Source organism: Ipomoea triloba, chromosome 10 (genome assembly GCF_003576645.1).
Source record: "Ipomoea triloba cultivar NCNSP0323 chromosome 10, ASM357664v1".
In the NCBI taxonomy this organism is placed as follows: domain Eukaryota; kingdom Viridiplantae; phylum Streptophyta; class Magnoliopsida; order Solanales; family Convolvulaceae; genus Ipomoea; species Ipomoea triloba.
In genome coordinates, this window is record NC_044925.1 from 15,386,127 (window position 1) to 15,407,226 (window position 21,100).

Sequence of the window (21,100 nt, forward strand, 5' to 3'; positions counted from 1 at the left end):
CCACAACATGAAAATATCCCGTCCATGTTTGTCACATCAGGAAGTATGATTGATGGAGTCGAATTTGACCGTCCCCATAGTATAACTCTAATATACAATATAAGCTAAGTCTGTATTATTTGGTAGAAATAGAAATAGAAATATGTGTAGGGGCAGAATTGGCATGTTAGGGAATGTTGGACAATTGGGTTTGGCAATTGCCACTGGAATTTGATATACCTTTCTTTTGTAGATCGCAGAAGTTTTCCAGCTAAGATTTCCCTACCCTTTTTGTTCCTTATTGAACTTTAATTAAACCAGAAGTATTCCTCCACGGCTCTACCTTACATTAATCCAAATTGGGGTTTTGGAATGGAATTTGTGGTGGGGTTGTATCATGCATCAAATCAATGATTCATCATCTATGTCCATGAGAGAGGGTAAGATGGTCATTCCAGTAATGACACATTAATCGCTATTATTATTATTATATGTTTTTTCTTTTCATCTCTCATAAAGTATGTCACTACAAATGTGTCTTTTTCCTTCACCAGTATGACTCTTTAAGAATCAGAATTTCTGGATAACATAATGAGGTTTGTTTGATTGAGAGCTACACAAAATTCTACTTCAATTTGGGATTCACTGTCACAACCCTCCAAATATCTGTGTTTCTCATTTATATTCTCTCTTTTATTGTAAAAAAACCTTCCAATTTTTTCCCAGTTTAATTTGTTCACATTTACATTGACACCAAGAAGCCCAATTTCTGATCTTGATTTCATTTTCTTGGATGAAGAAAACCCATCAAGTTTTTGTTTTTGTTTTTGTTCTCTCCTGCTAGATTGTGGATCCCGGTCATTTAATGTTTTTCTCTACAACTTTGATGGCTTTAAGGATTTCTCTCTGTCTCTGATGTGTGTCAGCACAGGTGGAATTTGTCACCTACTGCAACTAATTTGAGTTCTTTTTTGTTTTCTTGAAACACCCATTATATGAAAATTGGGGTTTCTTATTTGCTTTATGAAGGAGTGGAAATCAAAAATTGAATCTTTTTGCCTTATTCTTGAAGCCCTCATCTCATCTGCAATGGAGTAATATGGTGGGTGTGTTTGATATGAGCTCTTATTGATGAAGGAAAGTGGTTTGATGAGGGTGTTGTTCTGCAAGATTCACTGTCCATTCATTTGTTTCTGCAAGCCCTCTGCTGCCCATCTTTACACTCAAGCCCCACTGAAACTGGAAAATACCCCCCATGTCCCTTCTTCAACTGTTGCTGGTGATCCCTCTGGAGAGATTGGTGAGGCTAAAGAAGAGAGTCTACAGGGGAGTAAGCAACAAGCTGCCATTAATGGTGGGCGTAGAAGCTGCATTAGAAAGGCCCCTAAGGAGATTGAGAAGAAGAAGAGTGTACAATGGGTGGATAACTTGGGGAAAGAATTGGTTGAGATCAAGGAGTTTGAAACCAGGTATATTATATATTCTTTGTTTTTTTTTTTTCTGTGTTTTACTCTTAAAGCTTTCTGTATAGTTTTGCACAGAAAATGTTCATTGTTTCTTACTGGGAGTAAAACTTGAATCACATTGCTATTTGCCTTACTAAGATCTTCAATTAATGACATAGGATGCACTAAGATGTTCATAGGTGATCATGCTTAACCACAGAGTTTTTGATTATCTGGTTGTCATATCCTACTTAAAACCAATTGGTTATAAGTAGGTGAACATTAACCATTTAACTACATCCCTCCATGGTAAGCTACAACACCACGTCTCGAATCGAGCTGGGCTGAACTCGCCCAACAAAAGGCATTTAGAGAAGAGGGTGGTCTGCTATGAATGGACACCTGTTTTTTCACCCATACTAAATCCACCCTTAGCTTCACAGGTTATGACTTCAAGCTGGATAACACGAAGCGCATCATGCACATATGTCTTTAGCAGCAAACGCGAAACGCATCACTCATCTGGTTTAACTTGGTCGGCATATGTCTTCTATCGGTCATGGGCGGCTTTCATTCTTTCTTGAGACAACTCAACTTTTCCGGTGACACTTGCAGACGCTACGATCATAGGGTTACCCGATCTACAAAATCTTCCCAACTGAACGGGCTACTACACTTCTTTGCTTTGACCTTCTGACAGCTTAGGCGAACTCCATTTCTCTTGAAAGATGCAACTCAGAACCATTCCATAAGGTAAATTCGTTTTGGGGACAGAAAGTTAAAACTAGTATGGTAGTATATAAAGGAAAACATTTATAGAACGTATGCTCATTTTGAAAATTTTACCCAATAAGGAAAAAGAGAGTGAAAGGGTTAAGGTTCAAGATTCAAGGACACGTCAGTTAAGAATATAATCAAGAGTTATCAAAGTTACAACTTAGGAAGGAAGGTTGTCACCTTGCACATAATCATTTCAAGAGGCGAACAAGAACCACGTTCGAGAGGATGGGGATGACTTTTCAATAAAGGTGACGTCAAGTTCTCTAAAGAAAAGAGTAGGACTCGGCTTCGGAAGAAAATAAGAACGAGGTTCAAAGAGGCCAAAAGAATTTCTCAGTCACGGGAATATCAAGTTCTTTAAGGAAAAGGAATGGAAAGAACTTGGCTTGAGAAAAGATAGGGGCGAGGTTGAAAGCATGAAAATTGTTTTGCAACAATAGGGCATTCATATTTCCAAAGAAGAGAAAGGCATTACGTTCCAAGAGGAGTTTAGGAACGAAGTCTGAAAATACAGAAATGAGTTTTCAACGATAGGGTATGCAATTCTCCAAAGGAAAGAAAGAAATTCAATCTTGAAAGGAGATAAGAATGAGATTTAAAATAAACTGAAGGGATGTCTCAACGAAAGGATATACAATTTCCAAGGGAATGAGAGAAATTCGGTTTCAAGGGACGATAGCAATGAGATCTAGAAAGATAGAAAGGATTCTTTAACGATATGGTATGTACTTCCTCAAAGGAAAAGAGAAGTTCAGTTTCAAGCGAAGATGAGAAAGAGATTTAGAATAGGTAGAAGGGGTGTTTCAACAAGAAGGCATTTAGAGTTTCAAGAAACATAAAAGAATTTGGTTTCCAAAAGGAGTTGGGAATAACGTTTAGAACAGATAGAAGGGATTTCTCAACAAAAGGATGATTGGAATTACAAGGGTCAAAGAAGGATTCGGTTTTAAGAAGAATAGGAAGTCTCTCAACTCTAAACGATTTCCATAGCTTGACGATTTGATCACGACACTCTGACCGGTCGACGTGTTTTAACCTTGCTCCTTACGAAACGCGAATCTAGAATTCGGATAACTCTACTTTATAAGCTACAACTCGCACATCCTTATCACTCCAAGAGAGGCCGAAGGCGATGAATCGCTGATGACTGATTGGTGCAGAACGAGAGATTCTCGGGGAAGCTTCACGAGAAGGGTAAGATTAATTAGGAACGTATCGCTTGATCTTGAAAGGAGATTTGCCTACGATTATTGGTGATCTTTAGAAACCGAGTTTAATTTCTTGTACTTTGAAACATCGAGGTCCTAAGCCATCGTAACGCGTGCACCTTCTTTAGCATTTAGAATTCTTGCTCTTTTGATCGTTCAGGATCTTTCGAGGAGTCCTTCATTTACTCGATTGGCAATCTTCGTTGTAAGATGGTTCGGTCAAGTCTTGGTGTTCTTCTTGCGATTCTTGCAGGTCAATAGCGCAAACCCTTATCAACTTGTCATTTCATTCTTCATTGGTTCTTCCGGTTGGTCATCCGGGGTAGTGGAGTGTAGCTCTCAACTTTAATCTTTGCGTTTAGCGCGATCAAGGGCGCTTTTGCTTACTTGCTCAGTAGATTAAGTCTTCTGCGGAACTTCATTAGCACTACGGTCCAACTCCACTTAGGAAAATTTGGGGATTGAGCTAGCCTTTAGATTCACTTCGGTTGGTCTTGATCTTTGGATGTTTCGGTCTTCTACTAGCTTGCTTAGCTACTCCTTATTTATTTCTTGCTACAGAGGTTCCTTCCTTAAGTCTATGCATAAGGTGCCATCTTCACGATGTGCCGACTAGGTCACACGAGATCCTTACTTCATGGTTCTCTTCTTAGTCTCTTCGCACTTCATGGGGTCAAACAACTTGCTCATAGCGTTTCTTCGGGGATGTCCGGGGGTCTTAAGGATCCAAGCTTTCCTTCCTACTTGACTTAGTCTTCTTTGCTCTGAAGGTTGCAACTTCTAACTTGTTCCTTTGTAGCTGCATCAGAGGTAGGTAGAACTACTTTAGGGTCTGCAAATCACGACCTCAAGTTCTACTTCTTCGGGCTTCGTGGCTAACAAGCTTAGCTTGCACGAGGTTCTTCATCAACGATCCAAGAGCTTCAACTTGGCGTGCTTTAACTCTTCTTGGCGCGTAAACGTTCGCTCTTGTCGTTCCCTCAAAGCCGAGGGTCTTCGAGTCTTTAGTCTTCGAGCTCCTATCGCTTTCTTCGTCTTGCAACGAACTTCAGCTGCACGAGGTTTATTCTTCAAGTCTTGAGGTGAACGAAGATCTTGCAGACGATGTTACACGCGCGAAGACGCCATTCCCGAAGAACGTAGATTGCTGTGGATGACTCCGAGCCGCGAGTAGGTCAGTCTTCTTCAACGAGTTGCCCAAACTTCTGATTGCTTACACGCATACGGGCTATCCATCGTTTCGCATCAACTAACTACTCATTCCTAATCTAAGGCAGACTCCTGGGCAATTCTAAAACGAAGCAACTTAACTAAAAACGATTAAGACTTACCCGGAAGACGCGCCCGCAAGCTGCAAACAACAAGGTTAACAAAACACATATAACTTAAACAAACAAGGCGTGTCCTCACTGCGCGTCCTAGAATTCACACATCCTAGGATTCTCAAAACATCTTAATTTCTACTGATCAAGTCCTAGAGTCTCAGATTTCAACCCTAGGATCTCTACTTAGACCTCAACACAGGCTCTGATACCAACTGTGACACCCCAACTTTTCACAAGCTGAGATAGCTAAAACTTAACACAAAAGCTGCCCATCTCAACCATAAAACATAACATAGCGGAAGCGAATTAAAACCTAAGGGGTATCATGCCACATCTAGGTAAGAAAACACGGCCTAGATGCACAGGCTAATCATAAGCTGAACCAACTGTATAAACATAATCCTCAAGCATATCCCAAAACATCCAAGAATCTAAACAAGAGTATAGAATCTCATATTGGCGCACAGGCCCAAAACATAAGTCTAAAACATAATAAACTAGTCTAAGCCGCCTCATACGGATATATCTCTATCGCGCTCACGCTTAGACTTATTGCATACCTGGAAAACATACAAGAAACCATTAGCAAAAGACTGCTAAGCAACCACCATTCACACCCGCAAGGAAGTATAGATATATATAAGTTTGTAAATAGGTTTACACACCCATATAGAATATACACACCAACAAACTGTTCTTTAATTAAAAATCGGATACTCAACAATGATAAACTGAAAGAATCGTAAACCAAGACTCCTCCAAATGAAACCAATATTCAATAACGAATGTATAAGACAACAAGTCCATAGCCAAGATACCAATCGAATCATAATTCCAATAGAATGATCACAAAGGAACCAACCAAACCGTAACATAACGAGGAACAACAAGATATCAACTGAGATACAACTTAACTGAATAATCACAAGGAACTCACGAATACATAATACCAAGAAAGAACTCCCAAGTCCAACCTCCAAACCACCATACCAACCCTCATGCCAAACACCAACCCAAAAGTTAGTTCACAGGGGTAGAAACCCAATCACAGAGGCCATAAATGCCCAATCACAAGGGTATAATCACAGGGACCCAAGTCCAATCACAGGGGTAGAAACCCAATCACAGGGGCCATAAATGCCCAAACACAGGGGTATAAACCCAATCACAGGGACCAAAGTCCAATCACAGGGGTATAAACCCAATCACAGGGACAGAAGTCCAATCACAGGGTAACAACCCAATCACAGGGACCAACGTCCAATCACAGAGGCGTACAAGCCCAAACATAGCAATAATAGTACAGTTAGTTCACCCATCAACCACCAAAGGATACTCATTGATCAACCACTCCATACTCATACTCAAACTCAGCCCAAGAACCATCACTCAGAGTGTTCATCTCAGATATGAACACAAACCAACTCCCAGATAGTACAATCAAGGATTCAACCAACCCAATAATAGGCTCATATAATGGACTAAGAGGTATGAATAAATACTCCAGAAACATGGTAAAATATCCCATAGAATACTCCAACAAAATCCAGAACAAAAGAGGAAACAAACAGACAACTGATCACAGAACACTCACTGGAAACAGAATTCCAGGAGAACTAGCGGAACTCCCAAACGGAGCACTGCCCTCCGCCACACACCTCCGCAAGAAGGACACGGATCCCCTCAACGGATCACTCCCCTCCGCCAACCACTACCCGGATCCCCTCAACGGATCACTCCCCTCCGCCAACCACTACCGCTTTGCTCTTGCGGAAGACTCTAGCGGGTTACATTATGCCGCTAGGGTGCACCGCAAGAACAAAACCCATACACCATTCCCAGACTCTGCTCAGAATGCGAATGTTTATTCCAGAATACGAAAATGAGATCAGATTACACAAATTGCATCTACCAGAGGCCAAATGAACATGGAATCCAAACCAACAAATGCTCATAAACATCAATATGCAAAGGATCAAGAACACAAGTTCATAAATCCATCAACCACGATTTCATAGACAACAACATGGCTCATATTCAAGAAATTTCAGGATTCCAACACACCAAATCATATCATATAGATTGAGAGTGTAAAAATAGATTTTGATGGACATAGTGGTTACCTCTTGAAGCACTCTTCACCCAAGAACTCTTACACCTTTCCACTAAGCTTCACCTTCACCTTGATCATCTTTTTCCCAAAAGATCCCCAAAAGAAAAACATAAGAACTTGCATAAAGATTATGAAAACTACATGATGCAATGAACATTCCTAGATATATACACTTACCCAAGCTCCAACAACCCTAAAAGAGCAATCTTGACTTGAATACTTGAAGATGAAATGAAGGTCAATCTTTGAAGGGGAAAGGGATGAAAATGGCGTGAGTGTAGTGGTAGGGAAGAGAGAGAGTGAAAACCTCTAGAAGTGTTAAGTCTTGAATATATATCATAATACATATATACATATATGTATATATTAGGGTGGAAGATCTCAATAAGGAATGGGCTCCATTATATATATATGTATAGCAATATTATGTACAAGATTAATTTATTGGGCCAAGGAATTCATCTCTTAAATAAATAAATACTTAGAATAAGAGAAAGCCCATAATATTAAGGATTAAATGTCTTAGAGACAATATATGTATATATATATATATATATATATATATATATAGAATTGGGCCATTGTAAGAATACTCTTACACATAAGAATTGTAAGGATCCAAATTAGAATAAATCCCTTACAAGAATAAATTCAAGAATTGGGCTCTTGATTAAAATAACGAATTTGGGTTCCAAGAAATATATATATACATGTATCTATATACGAAATTGGAAGAACTAGCCCAATTAAAATAATTAAATTGCCCAAAAGAATTAATTATCGGTCGTATGGCTTGAACGAATTTACGGGGTGTTACAAGCTCTCATCAACATGTTCTCTTAACACGACCAACTGACCCTTCTACTAGTGGAGGTTTAAGTTCCGTCTTTGTCCAAGGACAAACCGAAAATCTTGAGCCAGTGATTAATGCCATAAATGGAACAGAACCACAATCAACGAGTCGATCTAATTGTCCGACTGAAACACGTATTGTGGAGCCTACGAGAGGAAATTCCCAAAACGGTAACCCGAGAAGTCATCAGAACCCTCGGTAAAGACTGCGCGTACCGAACCATTATGGTTGTGTCGCAAATGGTCAACCACTTGGGAATAACCAATCTAAAGGAAAATTCCAAGGCAATAAGAGGCAACACTATTCACAGAGGCAACGCAAAGGTAGACCTCAGGAAAGACCGAGCTCTTACCCGAATAGTGTCAAGAATTTCAAAAAGTTTCCTAGCAAGCATAATAGCGGAGATGGTAGACTATATCTCAGTGATGAGAACTGGTTCATGGACTACGAACCAATGACAAGAGCAAAATTTCTGCTCTATCATAGACATAAGCAGACCTCATACACAAGGATAAACTCGAATAAACAAACGCTTCCTCTTCAAAAGGTTTATTCACCAAAGTCACCTCAAGCCTACTATGCTATCCCTTATGATTATCGCGTGTTTAACGAATATCGTGGACCAAAGATGAACCTTATAAGTTCTAGGTACGCATGGATGCCCAAGCTCACCGCTAACCGTCAAGGACCCAAGAAGGTATGGGTACCTAAAAACAACTAATCTTTGAATGCAGGGAAACAGGACCATCTGGTATGTAGATAGTGGATGCTCAAGACATATGACAGGAGATAGATCAGAATTGAGCAACTTTAAAGAAAAGAATGGTCCTAAAGTAGTCTTCGGTGGGAACTCAAGTGCACGAACCATGGGCACCGGAGATGTTATGAAGAATGGCTTAATCATTCAAGAAGTCTCTTATGTTGAAGGATTAAAGTTCAATCTTTTGAGTACCAGCCAGTTCTGTGACAAAGGATACAAAGTTGTATTTTCACGAGACCAATGCCAAGTTATCTCAGAGCTAAATCATGAAGTAGTACTAACGGCAAAACGAAGAAAAAATATGTATGTTGTCACATGGGAAACAGTAAGACCGAACACTTGCCTGATCGCCAAAAGCAAGAAAGATCTAAGTTGGGAATGGCATCACAAACTCAATCGTCTTAATTTCAAAGCCATCAACAAGCTTGCAAGAAAAGAGTTGGTTGAAGGTTTACCAAATGTAATCTATGATAAGGATAAGTTCTGTGAAGCTTGTCAAAAGGGAAAGCAAATCAAGTCTTCTTTTAAGGCAAAATCTCTAAACACTAACTCTAGGCCATTAAGTCTACTACATATGGACTTATTTGGACCAGTTGATCCAGTTAGTCTTAGTGGAAGGAAGTACACTCTTGTGGTAGTAGATGACTACACAGGATATACATGGACATCGTTTCTAAGAAAGAAAAATGAAACTGAAAAGGTTCTTCCAGATCTGCTCCGAAGACTTCAAACTGAAAAGGACTTAAGTATTATCAAAATTCGGTCTGATCAAGGAACTGAGTTTGTAAACAAAGTCATTCAGGATTTCTGTGGACAGCATGGTATACTACATCAGCTTTCAGCAGCAAGAACTTCTCAACAAAATAGTGTAGCTGAAAGACGCAACAGAACTCTCAAGGAAGCAGCAAGATCCATGATCGCTTTCTCAGGCTTGCCTAAACGTTTTTGGGCCAAAGCAATAAATACTGCTTGTTATACTCAAAATAGATCTCTGATTCACAAAGATCATGGAGCCACACCTTATGAACTCTGGAAAGGCAGAAACCCTGTTGTAAAATACTTTCATATCTTTGGAAGTAAATGTTTTGTTCACAACAATGGAAAGACATATCTAAAGGCGTTTGATGAACGTGCTGATGAAAGGATATTCATGGGATACTCCGAAAAGAGTAAAGCTTTTCGAGTACTAAACAAGTGAACCATGATAATAGAAGAATCAATACACGTAATCTTCGATGAATCATCTAAAGAAGACATGATGATCTCTGAAAAACCACAAACCAATGAAGAAACAAAGGATAAAGAAGTCGAAGAACTATCGGAAGGATCAGAATCAGAAGATGATGATTATCCTCTCTTTCCTAATCATCTACCAAACACTTCATCTCAAACCGAAGTTCTACCGAATGATTGCATTGAACCAAACCAATCGGAAGGACAACAGAATGAAAGCAATCACGATGAACCCACAATTGATGAAGGAGCACCACCTACCACTTTTCAACCTGATCTAAAATGGTTAAGGAATCATCCTCAAGATCAAATCATTGGTGATATTCATGATAGTGTACGAACTCGAGCATCCATTCGGGAATGCATGATGGCATGTTTCATATCTCAAATTGAACCGAAGACTGTAGAGTAAGCATTAAACGACTCAGATTGGGTCATAGCCATGCAAGATGAACTACATCAATTCGAGAGAAACAATGTATGGGAATTGGTTCCACGACCAACTCATCAGAACATCATTGGAACCAAATGGGTCTTTAGAAACAAGATGAATGAGCAAGGAGTCATTGTTAGAAACAAGGCTCGGTTAGTTGCAAAAGGTTATTGTCAGGAAGAAGGAATTGGTTTTGATGAAACCTTCGCTCCTGTTGCTAGACTCGAAGCTATAAGAATCTTTCTAGCATACGCTGCATGGAAAGACTTTAAAGTCTATCAAACGGACGTCAAAAGTGCCTTCTTAAATGGACTTTTGGAAGAAGAAGTATATGTTGAGCAGCCACCAGGTTTCATTTCAGAAATCGGAATGGATAAAGTCTATAAACTCAAAAAGGCTTTATATGGTTTAAAATAAGCTCCAAGGGCTTGGTATGACACGTTGTCATGCTTTCTTATAAGCTGCGGATTCACGAAAGGAATAGTTGACAAAACACTTTTTAGAATAAAAAATGGAGACCACATCCTATTGGTGCAAATTTATGTAGATGACATCATATTTGGAAGTACTGATTCGGACCTATGTGAGAAATTCTCAAAACTCATGCAAGGTAAATTTGAGATGAGCATGATGGGAGAATTAAACTACTTTTTAGGTCTTCAAGTCAAACAAGAACGAGATGGGATTTTTATAAATCAAGCAAAATACACCAAGGATCTCATCAAGAAGTTTGGAATTGATGGGAAGTTCTCGGTCAAAATCCCCATGAACACTTCGTTACGAATGGATATCGACAACGAAGGAAAGGAATTGGATCAGACGAAGTATAGAGGAATCATTGGTTCTCTAATATATCTTACGGCTAGTCGACCAGACATATCATTTGCTGTGGGGGTATGTGCTCGGTTTCAGGTCAATCCGAAGGAAAGTCATTTGAGTGCTGCCAAGAAGATATTAAGATATCTAAAAGGGACTCAAAGTGTGGGACTTTGGTACCCGAAGAGTGACACCTTCGATCTAGTTGGATATTCTGACGCAGACTTTGCTGGTTGTAAAATTGATCAAAAAGTACATCAGGGACATGCCAATTCTTAGGGGGAAGGCTTGTATCATGGTTTAGCAAAAAGCAAAAATTCCATTGCCACAAGTACTGCTGAAGCCGAATATATAGCAGCCGGTAGCTGTTGTGCACAAATACTATGGATGATGCAACAACTCAAGGATTATGGTGTATCTGCCAAGGAAGTAAGCATTATGTGTGATAACACAAGTGCTATGGCCATAACTCAGAATCCAGTACTGCACTCCAGAACCAAGCATATTGATATTAAATATCATTTCATCCGAGACCATGTGGAGAAAAAGGACATTAAACTTTAGTATGTGAATACCGAAGATCAGCTTGCGGATATCCTCACAAAACCTCTTGCCGAGGCAAGATTCTTCACGTTACGGCATGAGCTCGGTATGATAGAGATGAGCTAATAAAAAGACAGCCGAATCAATCCAAACTGAAAAGACGCATCAGTTATGACGCATTGAAATTAATGCAGGCATCAGAATCAGCGTTCACGGATTCACATTAAATGGATATACACAAATGCTTTGGACGGTTGCAACATTGAATGGTCTTGCCAGTCAGATCTCAGCCAATCACGGAGCCTCAATCTATCTATAAATAGATCACAACAAAGGAAGGGAGAGGTATACTAACACCTCATCCTTGTGTTGTTTTCTATTGTGCAGGAATGAATAAGGCAAAGGGAAGAAAGCATTGTCTGAAGAGAAACCTGCTAAGAAAAGGTTCTCCTTTAGGCTTTTGCTAAAGGAAAGAACCAGCAAGCTCAACAAGTTGCGGGAAGAGAAAGGTGAACCTCTTCAAGGGGACACTTCTGCACATCCTTTGGAACTCTCTGACTCAGAATCAGATGACTATGCCCCTAATCCACCAACCATGTCTGTTCCCGGCTTTCTGTAACACCCCGGACCTACCTTCCCGTACATCCGAGGCATTACCGCCACACCTAGAGAGAGAGAGTTCTATCATTCCGCGATAAACCTCACTCTAGGTGCACAGGCTAAAGGAACTATTCTCATCACAACAATCACTCAACAGATACTTAACACTTTCGTACATGCCAACTGGTGAAGCTTCATTAAGCAAAGTATATAATCTTGCAAAAATACATACATAAGATTGCCCCTCGGGCCAAAATACTAACAAGGTTCAACCTAGACGCAACTGGTCATGCCTAGCCATCACTAAGGCTACAAAATATATGTACACCAAAAAAATTCCCAAAGACTCCTAAAGATCCGACGTCTAGTCAAGCATGCGGTACACGGGGCCGGTGAACTCTCCCCAGACTAGGTGCCACTCCCCCTCATACCAGGTAATGTGGTCCAAAAATCGAGAGGTGGTCATCACCATCGACCACTCGTCCCAGCAATCCCCAGGGCTAGGGTCCCAGGGGTAAGGGTAGTGCACGATGAACTCCAGGGGATCGCTACCATCTAACGGCTCTATGGGGTAAAAGCCGTACGCAGCCTGGACCTCGTCCATGACTGGGCAAGAGACAAAAGGTACCGACGGAGCCATAGGAGTATCTGGGTTCGTGGGAGCCTCGGGAGCATAACCAGGTGCATACGGGTCTTCTCCCTCCATCATCTGTATGTAGTCATCATAATCCATACCCTGACAAACGTACTCCGGTGAACTTTCGGAGTTCACCGGGCTGCAGGAGCTAACGCTAGACTGCATCTGATAGGAACACAGTGAAGTGTAGTTAGCACGACGACTAAGTAAGGATATCCATGGGTTATTCAAAACTAAATAAAGGTTTAGTAAAAAAATTGTTACATAGAAAACCCTATACCTTACTCATCTGCGAGATTCTACCTGCAACAGTTATAAATAGCAATTTGCATACATTATGAGCAAAGTTCAACAACGTCTCATAACATTTTCCCTCTTGACAAGGTCATTTGATATTCATTTACACATTCAACAATATATTGGTAAACAATTAAGCATACTAGTAATTAGTGTAACACATAAATCACATATCTTGCTTGTGATCACTTAGTAGAAGTTGTTCCCTCATAATGAGATTCTCATCACTTTTCACTTCTCAAGAAGAGAGATCACCCACAACCTTTGGGTACTTAAAACTCGTTACATCCCTCTTCCCCGTAGTACGGAGTAACTACATTCACATTTCAAAATTCCTCTTAGTCCTAGATAGAAAGTGTGAGGCCTTTGGAGTCTTTTCTCCACTTTTGACCACTTGGATCGTTGAACTCGGTTTCAGTGGTCATCGCCCGGTCTAATACTGATCCCCTGGACTTATAGGAGCGTTGGAATGATTCCTAGCTAGCCTCACTAGGTTCATAAGAACGACACCTACCCGAACATAGAGTGACTATACTTAAGTGTGCACACCCCCGTAGGAGTACCTTTTCCTTACGGGTGATATAGTACTCGGCGAATAGACTTCGCCCACAGTATGATTGATCATACACATAATTACCATGCGGAATAGGCACTTTAAGCTCATCTTTATTCCGTGGTTAACAAGATCCTTCACCACTTTACTAGAACTAAGGTTTGAAAACATTTCTCTATTCCTTTCCCTTTCTTACTTTGAAAATAGTTTGAACATACTTGGGTCAATCCCAATACTCGGAAACTAATTCTCCTTTAACCCAATTCAAAAATTCTCCTTTTCTTTTTCAAAACATTTGGATGATCCACCAACATCCTTTCACAAAAGTAATTCAAGTGTAACTACTCTACACTTTCAACTCCACATTTATCACATAAGTCTCACATTTGACACATACATCTCAACGCATATAACATATACATTTCCCAACTTCAACATATGCATAACACATAACATATATTTATTCTTCTCACTAACCACATATATAATTGCGGTTTATACATACCATATACTATACACAAAGGTGACATTTTACCACGTTTGTATACATAATACAACCTTTTATTAATACATACATACCCATATATGTACATATATATACGATTTTCATGTACATATACATAATACACTTATATAAATTATATATATATATATATATATATATATATTATACTACACGTATATAATACATATATATATATATCTAATAGTTATAAATATATATATATATTACACATACTTAGATACTTATTATATGTACATATATATATATAACTTAATTACACACACACTACACGTGTATATGTACATATATACTCATACAGTTTCATATATATATATATAAGCATAAACACATATATACATATACTACACTACATTTGCCCATAAAATGTGTACATAATATTTATAATTAAGTATATACTTTGCACTACACATACTTACATACTACATGTATTTACATAATTCTTATAAATCTAGGTACATAATAGTTATAATATATATATATACATCACACGTACATATGCATTCTATATATATATATATATATATGAACACAAAGCATATTAATATGTATATATATCTTGTACCATACGTACATATACTCGAGTGTGTACACAATTTATATATACATATACATTCATCATATACCCAAAAACTTCACCTAGAGTCCATTATATTTCAACCAACTATCAATTATCTAGTTTTAAACAACCTCAAGCAATTAAAGGGATTCCTTACCTCAACCGGGTTTCAAAATTTGTAGGAGACCTTTGTGGATGATTTTCCCCCAATTCACCTTAAAACCCTAGAATTCCATCAACCACATAACACATGATTTTAAGAAATTTAAACTTAGATTCATGTTCTAGGATGAAAAATAAAGCTATCTACCGAATAAAATTGGAGTTTTACCGAATATCTTGAGATCTATGAAGAAATGTTAGCTATGGAGTCTTGAAGGTTGATGAAGATGATGGAGAATCCTCTCACTCTTTCTCTCCCCTTTTTTTTAGGAAAAAGGAAAAAAAATTGCCTTATAACTACTCCACTCTTAGTTGACTAGTCCAAGCTTATGTGATAAGATCTAACTTAAATTGGAATAAAATAATCTAAAATATCTTAACTTAGACTGCTTGGGATTAAATCAGATGAATCCTCGGTAGAAACTAATTCAATTCAAATAATTCTCGAGCCCAAAAATTTATTCCAGTCTAGAACTCAAAATTAGGCCAGGTTCGGTACACCGCGAAATTTCGCGATGTACAATCACAAATAATTTTTAGCTGCTATGGGCTAATCTAATTAAATAGGAAATTCCAGAATAATAGTATGCTGTCTAAAAATCCATTTCCTAGGACAATCGGGTCCGAACAAAATTCCTAAAATTTTTACGGTTCGTGACCAGGACGTACGATCGCAGCTTATTACTAACTGTCCTTACTTATAATAATTCTTTTGAGACATCGGGAGGTCATCTCATGAATGTTATAGCCTAAAGAAATATTTTTAGAACCTTAATTTTACCGAAATAGGTGAGGGGTTACAGTCTACCCTCCTTAAGAAAAGTTTCGTCCCCGAAACTTACTTTCTCAGTGGACCGCTACCTACTTTCATGCACACATATGGCAATTAGCACATAGAACATTGCACATCAAGTTTCTTAGACACATAATAGGTAGATTGACTCTTACTTAATTGAATTAAACAACTCTGGATATCGTTCCATCATCGCGTCTTCCAATTCCCAAGTAGCTTCTTCTGGGCTATGGTTTGACCATTGAACTTTGACCATCCTGATCGATTTTCTCCTCGTCTCTCGGGTTTTAGAATCCAAGATTTGAATTGGCCTTTCTTCATACGTCAATGAGTCATCCATTGTCAGTCCCTCCGGCTCCAGTATATGAGATACATCGGGTACATATCGTTTCAATTGAGAGACATGAAACACATTATGTACTCGGTCCAGCTCGATGGGTAGAGCCAATCGGTATGCTAGATTTCCCACTCTTTCTAGAATTTCATAGGGTCCTATAAATCGAGGGCTCAGTTTCCCTTCTTTCCAAATCTTTTGACCCCTTTTGTGGGTGAGACTTTCAATAATACTTTCTCTCCCACTTGGTACTCTATGGATTGTCGCCTTAGATCGGCATAAGACTTTTGGCGATCTTGTGCGATTTTCATTCTCCCCTGAATCACTTTGATTGCCTCAATGGTTTCTTGTAAGTACTGAGGTCCAAGAATAACAGCATCACTCTTATCGCTCCAACATAGTGGACTCCGACACTTCTGTCCATATAATGCTTCGTAAGGAGCCATTCTTATAGTGGCATGATAGCTGTTGTTGTATGAGAATTCAATTAGATCCAACTGCTCATCCCACGAGCCCTGGAAATCGAGTGCACAACCTCTGAGCATATCTTCCAAGGTTTGGATTGTTCGCTCCGTTTGACCATCAGTGGCAGGATGAAAGGCAGTGCTCATCTTGAGTTGCGTACCCATGGCTACCTGTAATGTTTCCCAAAATCTCGATAGGAACCGTGAATCTCGGTCTGAAATAATATCGCGTGCTATCCCATGATATTTAACCACGTACTTGATGTAGGCTCTTGCCATTTTCTCCATTGACCAAGTTTTGTTCATCGGAATAAATCTTGCCGTCTTGGTTAACCGATCAACAACAACCCATACTTGGTCATTTCCGGCTCTTGTCCTTGGCAATCCTCCCACAAAGTCCATGGAGATTGAATCCCACTTCCATTGAGGAACCTCCAATGGTTGTAGCAACCCTTTCGGCTTACTTCTCTCTGCCTTAACCTTTTGGCAATTCAAACATTTAGCAACAAATTCCGCAATATCCTTCTTCATGCCCATCCACCAGAAATTTTGCCTCAAATCCTTGTACAGTTTGTCCCCTCCTGGATGAACAGAATAAGGTGTGTTGTGACCTTCTCTCATTACTTGGTTCATTAATTCCTTACAACTTGCAGGTATAATCCATCTGCCCTTGAATCTCATGCTCCCATCCGAGTGCAACTCAAATGGGCCCTGTTTTCCATCCACCATTTTCTCCTTGATATTCCTTACCCAGTCATCCTCCCCTTGGGCTTGTTTGATCTCTTCAAATAGGGCTGGAGTGGCCGATAGGTAATATAGCTTCATATCTAGGTCTGCCTGACCACACATTGTTATTTCCAGATCGAGTTTCTGAAAATCCTTGCATAACTGTTCAGGTAATACCCAGAGAGCATGATTTGGCTTTCAGCTCAAAGCATCTGCTACCTTGTTTGCCTTACCCTCTTGGTATTGGATTTCCAGATCATAGTCCTTGATTAACTCCAACCATCTCCTTTGTCTTAAGTTAAGATCCCTTTGAGTGAAGATGTACTTCAAACTCTGATGATCCGTAAAGATCTTGCAAGTGATTCCATAAGGATAATGTCGCCAGATTTTCAGGGCAAATACCACAGCTGCTAGTTCCAGATCGTGGGTTGGGTAGTTAGCCTCGTGTGGTTTTAGTTGACGAGATGCGTAAGCTATTACCCTTCCATGTTGCATCAAGACACATCCCAGTCCTTTGTGAGACGCATCTGTGTATATGTAACATCCCGTAAATTCGTTTAAGCCGTAAGACCCATAATTAATTCCTTGGGCAATTTATTTATTTTAATTGGGCTAGTTCTTCCAATTTCGTATATAGATACATGTATATATATTTCTTGGAACCCAAATTCATCATTTTAATCAAGAGCCCAATTCTTGATCTAATTCTTGTAAGGGATTTATTTTAATTGGATCCTTACAATTTCTATAAGAGCATTTTATGATGACCCAATTTATTTATTCTTGAAGGATCAAATTCCCTACTCACTAGTATTATATTAAATCATGCAAGACCCATTCTTTTAAAAGGCCCATTATCTACTCTAGTTACCCTAGTGTGATATATATCTTATGTATGTAATGATTTCTCCTATCATATAAAAGGGACTTGTATTAACCCTACCATTCTCTTTTCCATTTCCTGCAAACTTTCCCCTTCCTAACATCAACTTTCCTAAAAACCCTACAATATACACTATCCCTTCATCTTCAAGATTCAAGTCAAGATTGCTCTTTTAGGGTGGTTGGAGCTTGGGTAAGTGTATATATCTAGGAATATTCATTGCATCATATAGTTTTCATAGTCTTTATGCAAGTTCTTATGTTTTTCTTTTGGGAAAAAGATGATCAAGGTGAAGGTGAAGCTTAGTGGAAAGGTAGAGTTCTTGGGTGAAGAGTGCTTCAAGAGGTAACCATCATGTCCACTAAAACCTATTTTTACACTCCTGATCTATGAATATTGTTTGGTGTATTGGAATCCTGAAATTTCCTTGCTGTAAGCCTATTTGTTGTTGTCTGTGAAGTTGTTTGATGGATTATGAACTTGTGTTCTTGATCCTTTGCTTATTGATGTTTATGGATATTTCTTGGTATGGATTCCATGTTTATTTGGCTTCTGAGATATATAATCTGGACAATCTGATCTTAGTTTTGTATTCTGGAATGAGTATTGCGTATTCTATCTGAGTTTGTGATCTGAGGTTGGGTTTGCCCTTGCGGAGAACCCTAGCGGCATAATGTAACCCGCTAGAGTCTTCCGCAAGAGCAAAACGGTGGAGAGTAGCGGAGGGGAGTGCTCCGTTGAGGGAGTCCGCTTTCTTCGTGCGGAGGTGTGTGGCCGAGGAAGGAGTTCCGCTGAGGTGATCCGCTTCCTCCTTGCGGAGGGGTGCGGCGGAGGACAGTGTTCCGTTGGTTCTGCTGGGAGTTTGTTCCAGTGAGCTATTCTGTGATCTGTTTGTTTGGTTGTTTCCCCTTTTTGTTCTGAACATTGTTGGAGTATTTTGTTGGTTATTCTACCATGTCTTTGGAGTATTTATTCATCTCTCTTGGTCCATCTTTTGAATCTCTTGCTGTGTTGAATCCTTGATTATATTATCTGGGAGTTGGCTTGTGTTCATATATGAGATTAACACTCTGAGTGGTTGTTCTTGGGCTGAGGTTGAGGTTGGATGTGGATGGTGGATCATTGAGTATCTCTTGGTTGTTGGTGGGTGAGCTAATTGTGGCATTATTGATTATGTTTGGGCTTGTACGCCTCTGTGATTGGACTTCTGTCCCTGTGATTGGGTTTATACCCCTGTGATTGGACTTTGGTCCCTGTGATTGGGTTTATACCCCTGTGTTTGGGCATTTATGGCCCCTGTGATTGGGTTTCTACCCCTGTGATTGGACTTGGGTCCCTGTGATTATACCCTTGTGATTGGGCATTTATGGCCTCTGTGATTGGGTTTCTACCCCTGTGAACTAACTTTTGGGTTGGTGTTTGGCATGAGGGTTGGTATGGTGGTTTGGAGGTTGGACTTGGGAGTTCTTTCTTGGTATTATGTATTCGTGAGTTCCTTGTGATTATTCAGTTAAGTTGTATCTCAGCTGATATCTTGTTGTTCCTCGTCATGTTACGGTTTGGTTGGTTCCTTTGTGATCATTCTATTGGAATTATGATTCGATTGGTATCTTGTTTATGGACTTTTTGTCTTATGCATTCGTTATTGGATATTGGTTTCATTTGGAGGAGTCTTGGTTTACGATTCTTTCAATTTATCATTGTTGAGTATCCGATTTTAATTAAAAGAACAGTTCGTTGGTGTTTATATTCTATATGGGTGTGTAAACCTATTTACAAGCTTATGTATATCTATACTTCCTTGCGGGTGTGAATGGTGGTTGCTTAGCAGTCTTTTGCTAATGGTTTCTTGTATGTTTTCCAGGTATGCAATAAGTCTAAGCGAGAGCGCGTTAGAGCTTATCCTTATGAGGCAGATTAGACATAGTTATGTTGTTTTAGACTTTATGTTTTGGGCCTGTGCGCCAATATGAGATTCTATATACTCTTGTTTAGATTCTTGGATGTTTTGGGATATGCTTGAGGATTATGTTTATACAGTTGGTTCAGTTTATGATTAGCCTGTGCATCTAGGCCGTGTTTTCTTACCTAGATGTGGCATGATACCCCTTAGGTTTTAATTCGCTTCCGCTATGTTATGTTTGATAGTTGAGATAGGCAGCTTTTGCGTTAAAGTTTAGCTATCTCGGCTTGTGAAAAGTTGGGGTGTCACAGTATAGTTCATAGCCTTCCGTCCCCACGGGTAAGGTTAGCACTGGGGCAGTCGTTAACCTCTTCTTGAGTTCTTGGAACGCATGCTCGCATTCTTCACTCCAACTGTATTTGGTAGTCTTCTTGAGCAGATTGGTCAAAGGTCTTGCTATCTTTGGGAAATCCTGGACAAATCTCCTATAATAACCTGCCAATCCCAAGAAACTTCGGACTTCTGTAACCGATTTCGGTGGTTCCCATTCCATTACGGCTCTTATTTTAGTTGGATCCACTGCTATTCCTTCCCTGGTGATTATGTGACCCAGGAATGCTACTTCCTCCTTCCAAAATTCGCATTTCGAAAGTTTTGCGAAAAGTTTCTTTTCCCTCAACATTTGCAACGTCGTCCTGAGATGCTCTTCATGCTCTTCCGGTGTTTTAGAATAAACCAAAATGTCATCTATGAATACCACAATAAACCTATCCAGGTATGGAAGGAAAATCCTGTTCATCAAGTCCATGAAAGTTCCTGGTGCGTTGGTCACTCCGAACGGCATAACTGTGAATTCGTAGTACCCATACCTAGTCCGGAATGCGGTTTTTGAAATATCCTGTTCCGCGACTCGCACCTGGTGATACCCTGACCGTAAGTCAATTTTTGAAAACACGCCCGCTCCCCTCAGTTGATCAAACAGATCGTCGATCCTGGACAATGGGTATCTGTTCTTCACCGTGACTCGATTGAGCTCTCTATAGTCAATGCACAGTCTTAGGCTTCCATCCTTTTTCCTCACAAACAATACCGGTGGGCCCCAAGGTGACACACTTGGTCTAATAACTCCCTTCTCTAATAACTCTGCCAGTTGAGCCTTCAACTCCTCCATCTCCTTT

At 39.6% G+C, this 21,100-nt stretch overlaps 1 protein-coding gene across 5 annotated transcripts; it reads left to right on the top strand.

Moving 5' to 3' along the window:
• Positions 1-581: 581 nt before the first annotated feature.
• LOC116032851 lies at positions 582-20,078 on the top strand. Of its 5 annotated transcripts, none has more exons than XM_031275585.1 (2): positions 582-1,448; positions 19,884-20,078. In XM_031275585.1, exons 1-2 carry the CDS (start codon positions 1,111-1,113, stop codon positions 19,990-19,992), a joined length of 447 nt encoding a protein of 148 aa, XP_031131445.1. In that variant the 5' UTR covers positions 582-1,110; the 3' UTR covers positions 19,993-20,078. The 5 variants fall into 5 exon arrangements, with proteins under 5 accessions (XP_031131445.1, XP_031131449.1, XP_031131447.1 ...); XM_031275589.1 differs by lacking the exon at positions 19,884-20,078 and adding an exon at positions 18,300-18,354; XM_031275587.1 differs by lacking the exon at positions 19,884-20,078 and adding an exon at positions 8,438-8,964.
• Positions 20,079-21,100: the final 1,022 nt, after the last annotated feature.

Coding starts and splice junctions, on each gene's coding strand:
- LOC116032851 (XM_031275585.1), top strand. CDS start 1,111: ATGAAGGAAAGTGGTTTGATGAGGGTGTTGTTCTGCAAGATTCACTGT. Junction 1,449..19,883: donor ATCAAGGAGTTTGAAACCAG/GTATATTATATA, acceptor TATGTTTTCCAG/GTATGCAATAAGTCTAAGCG.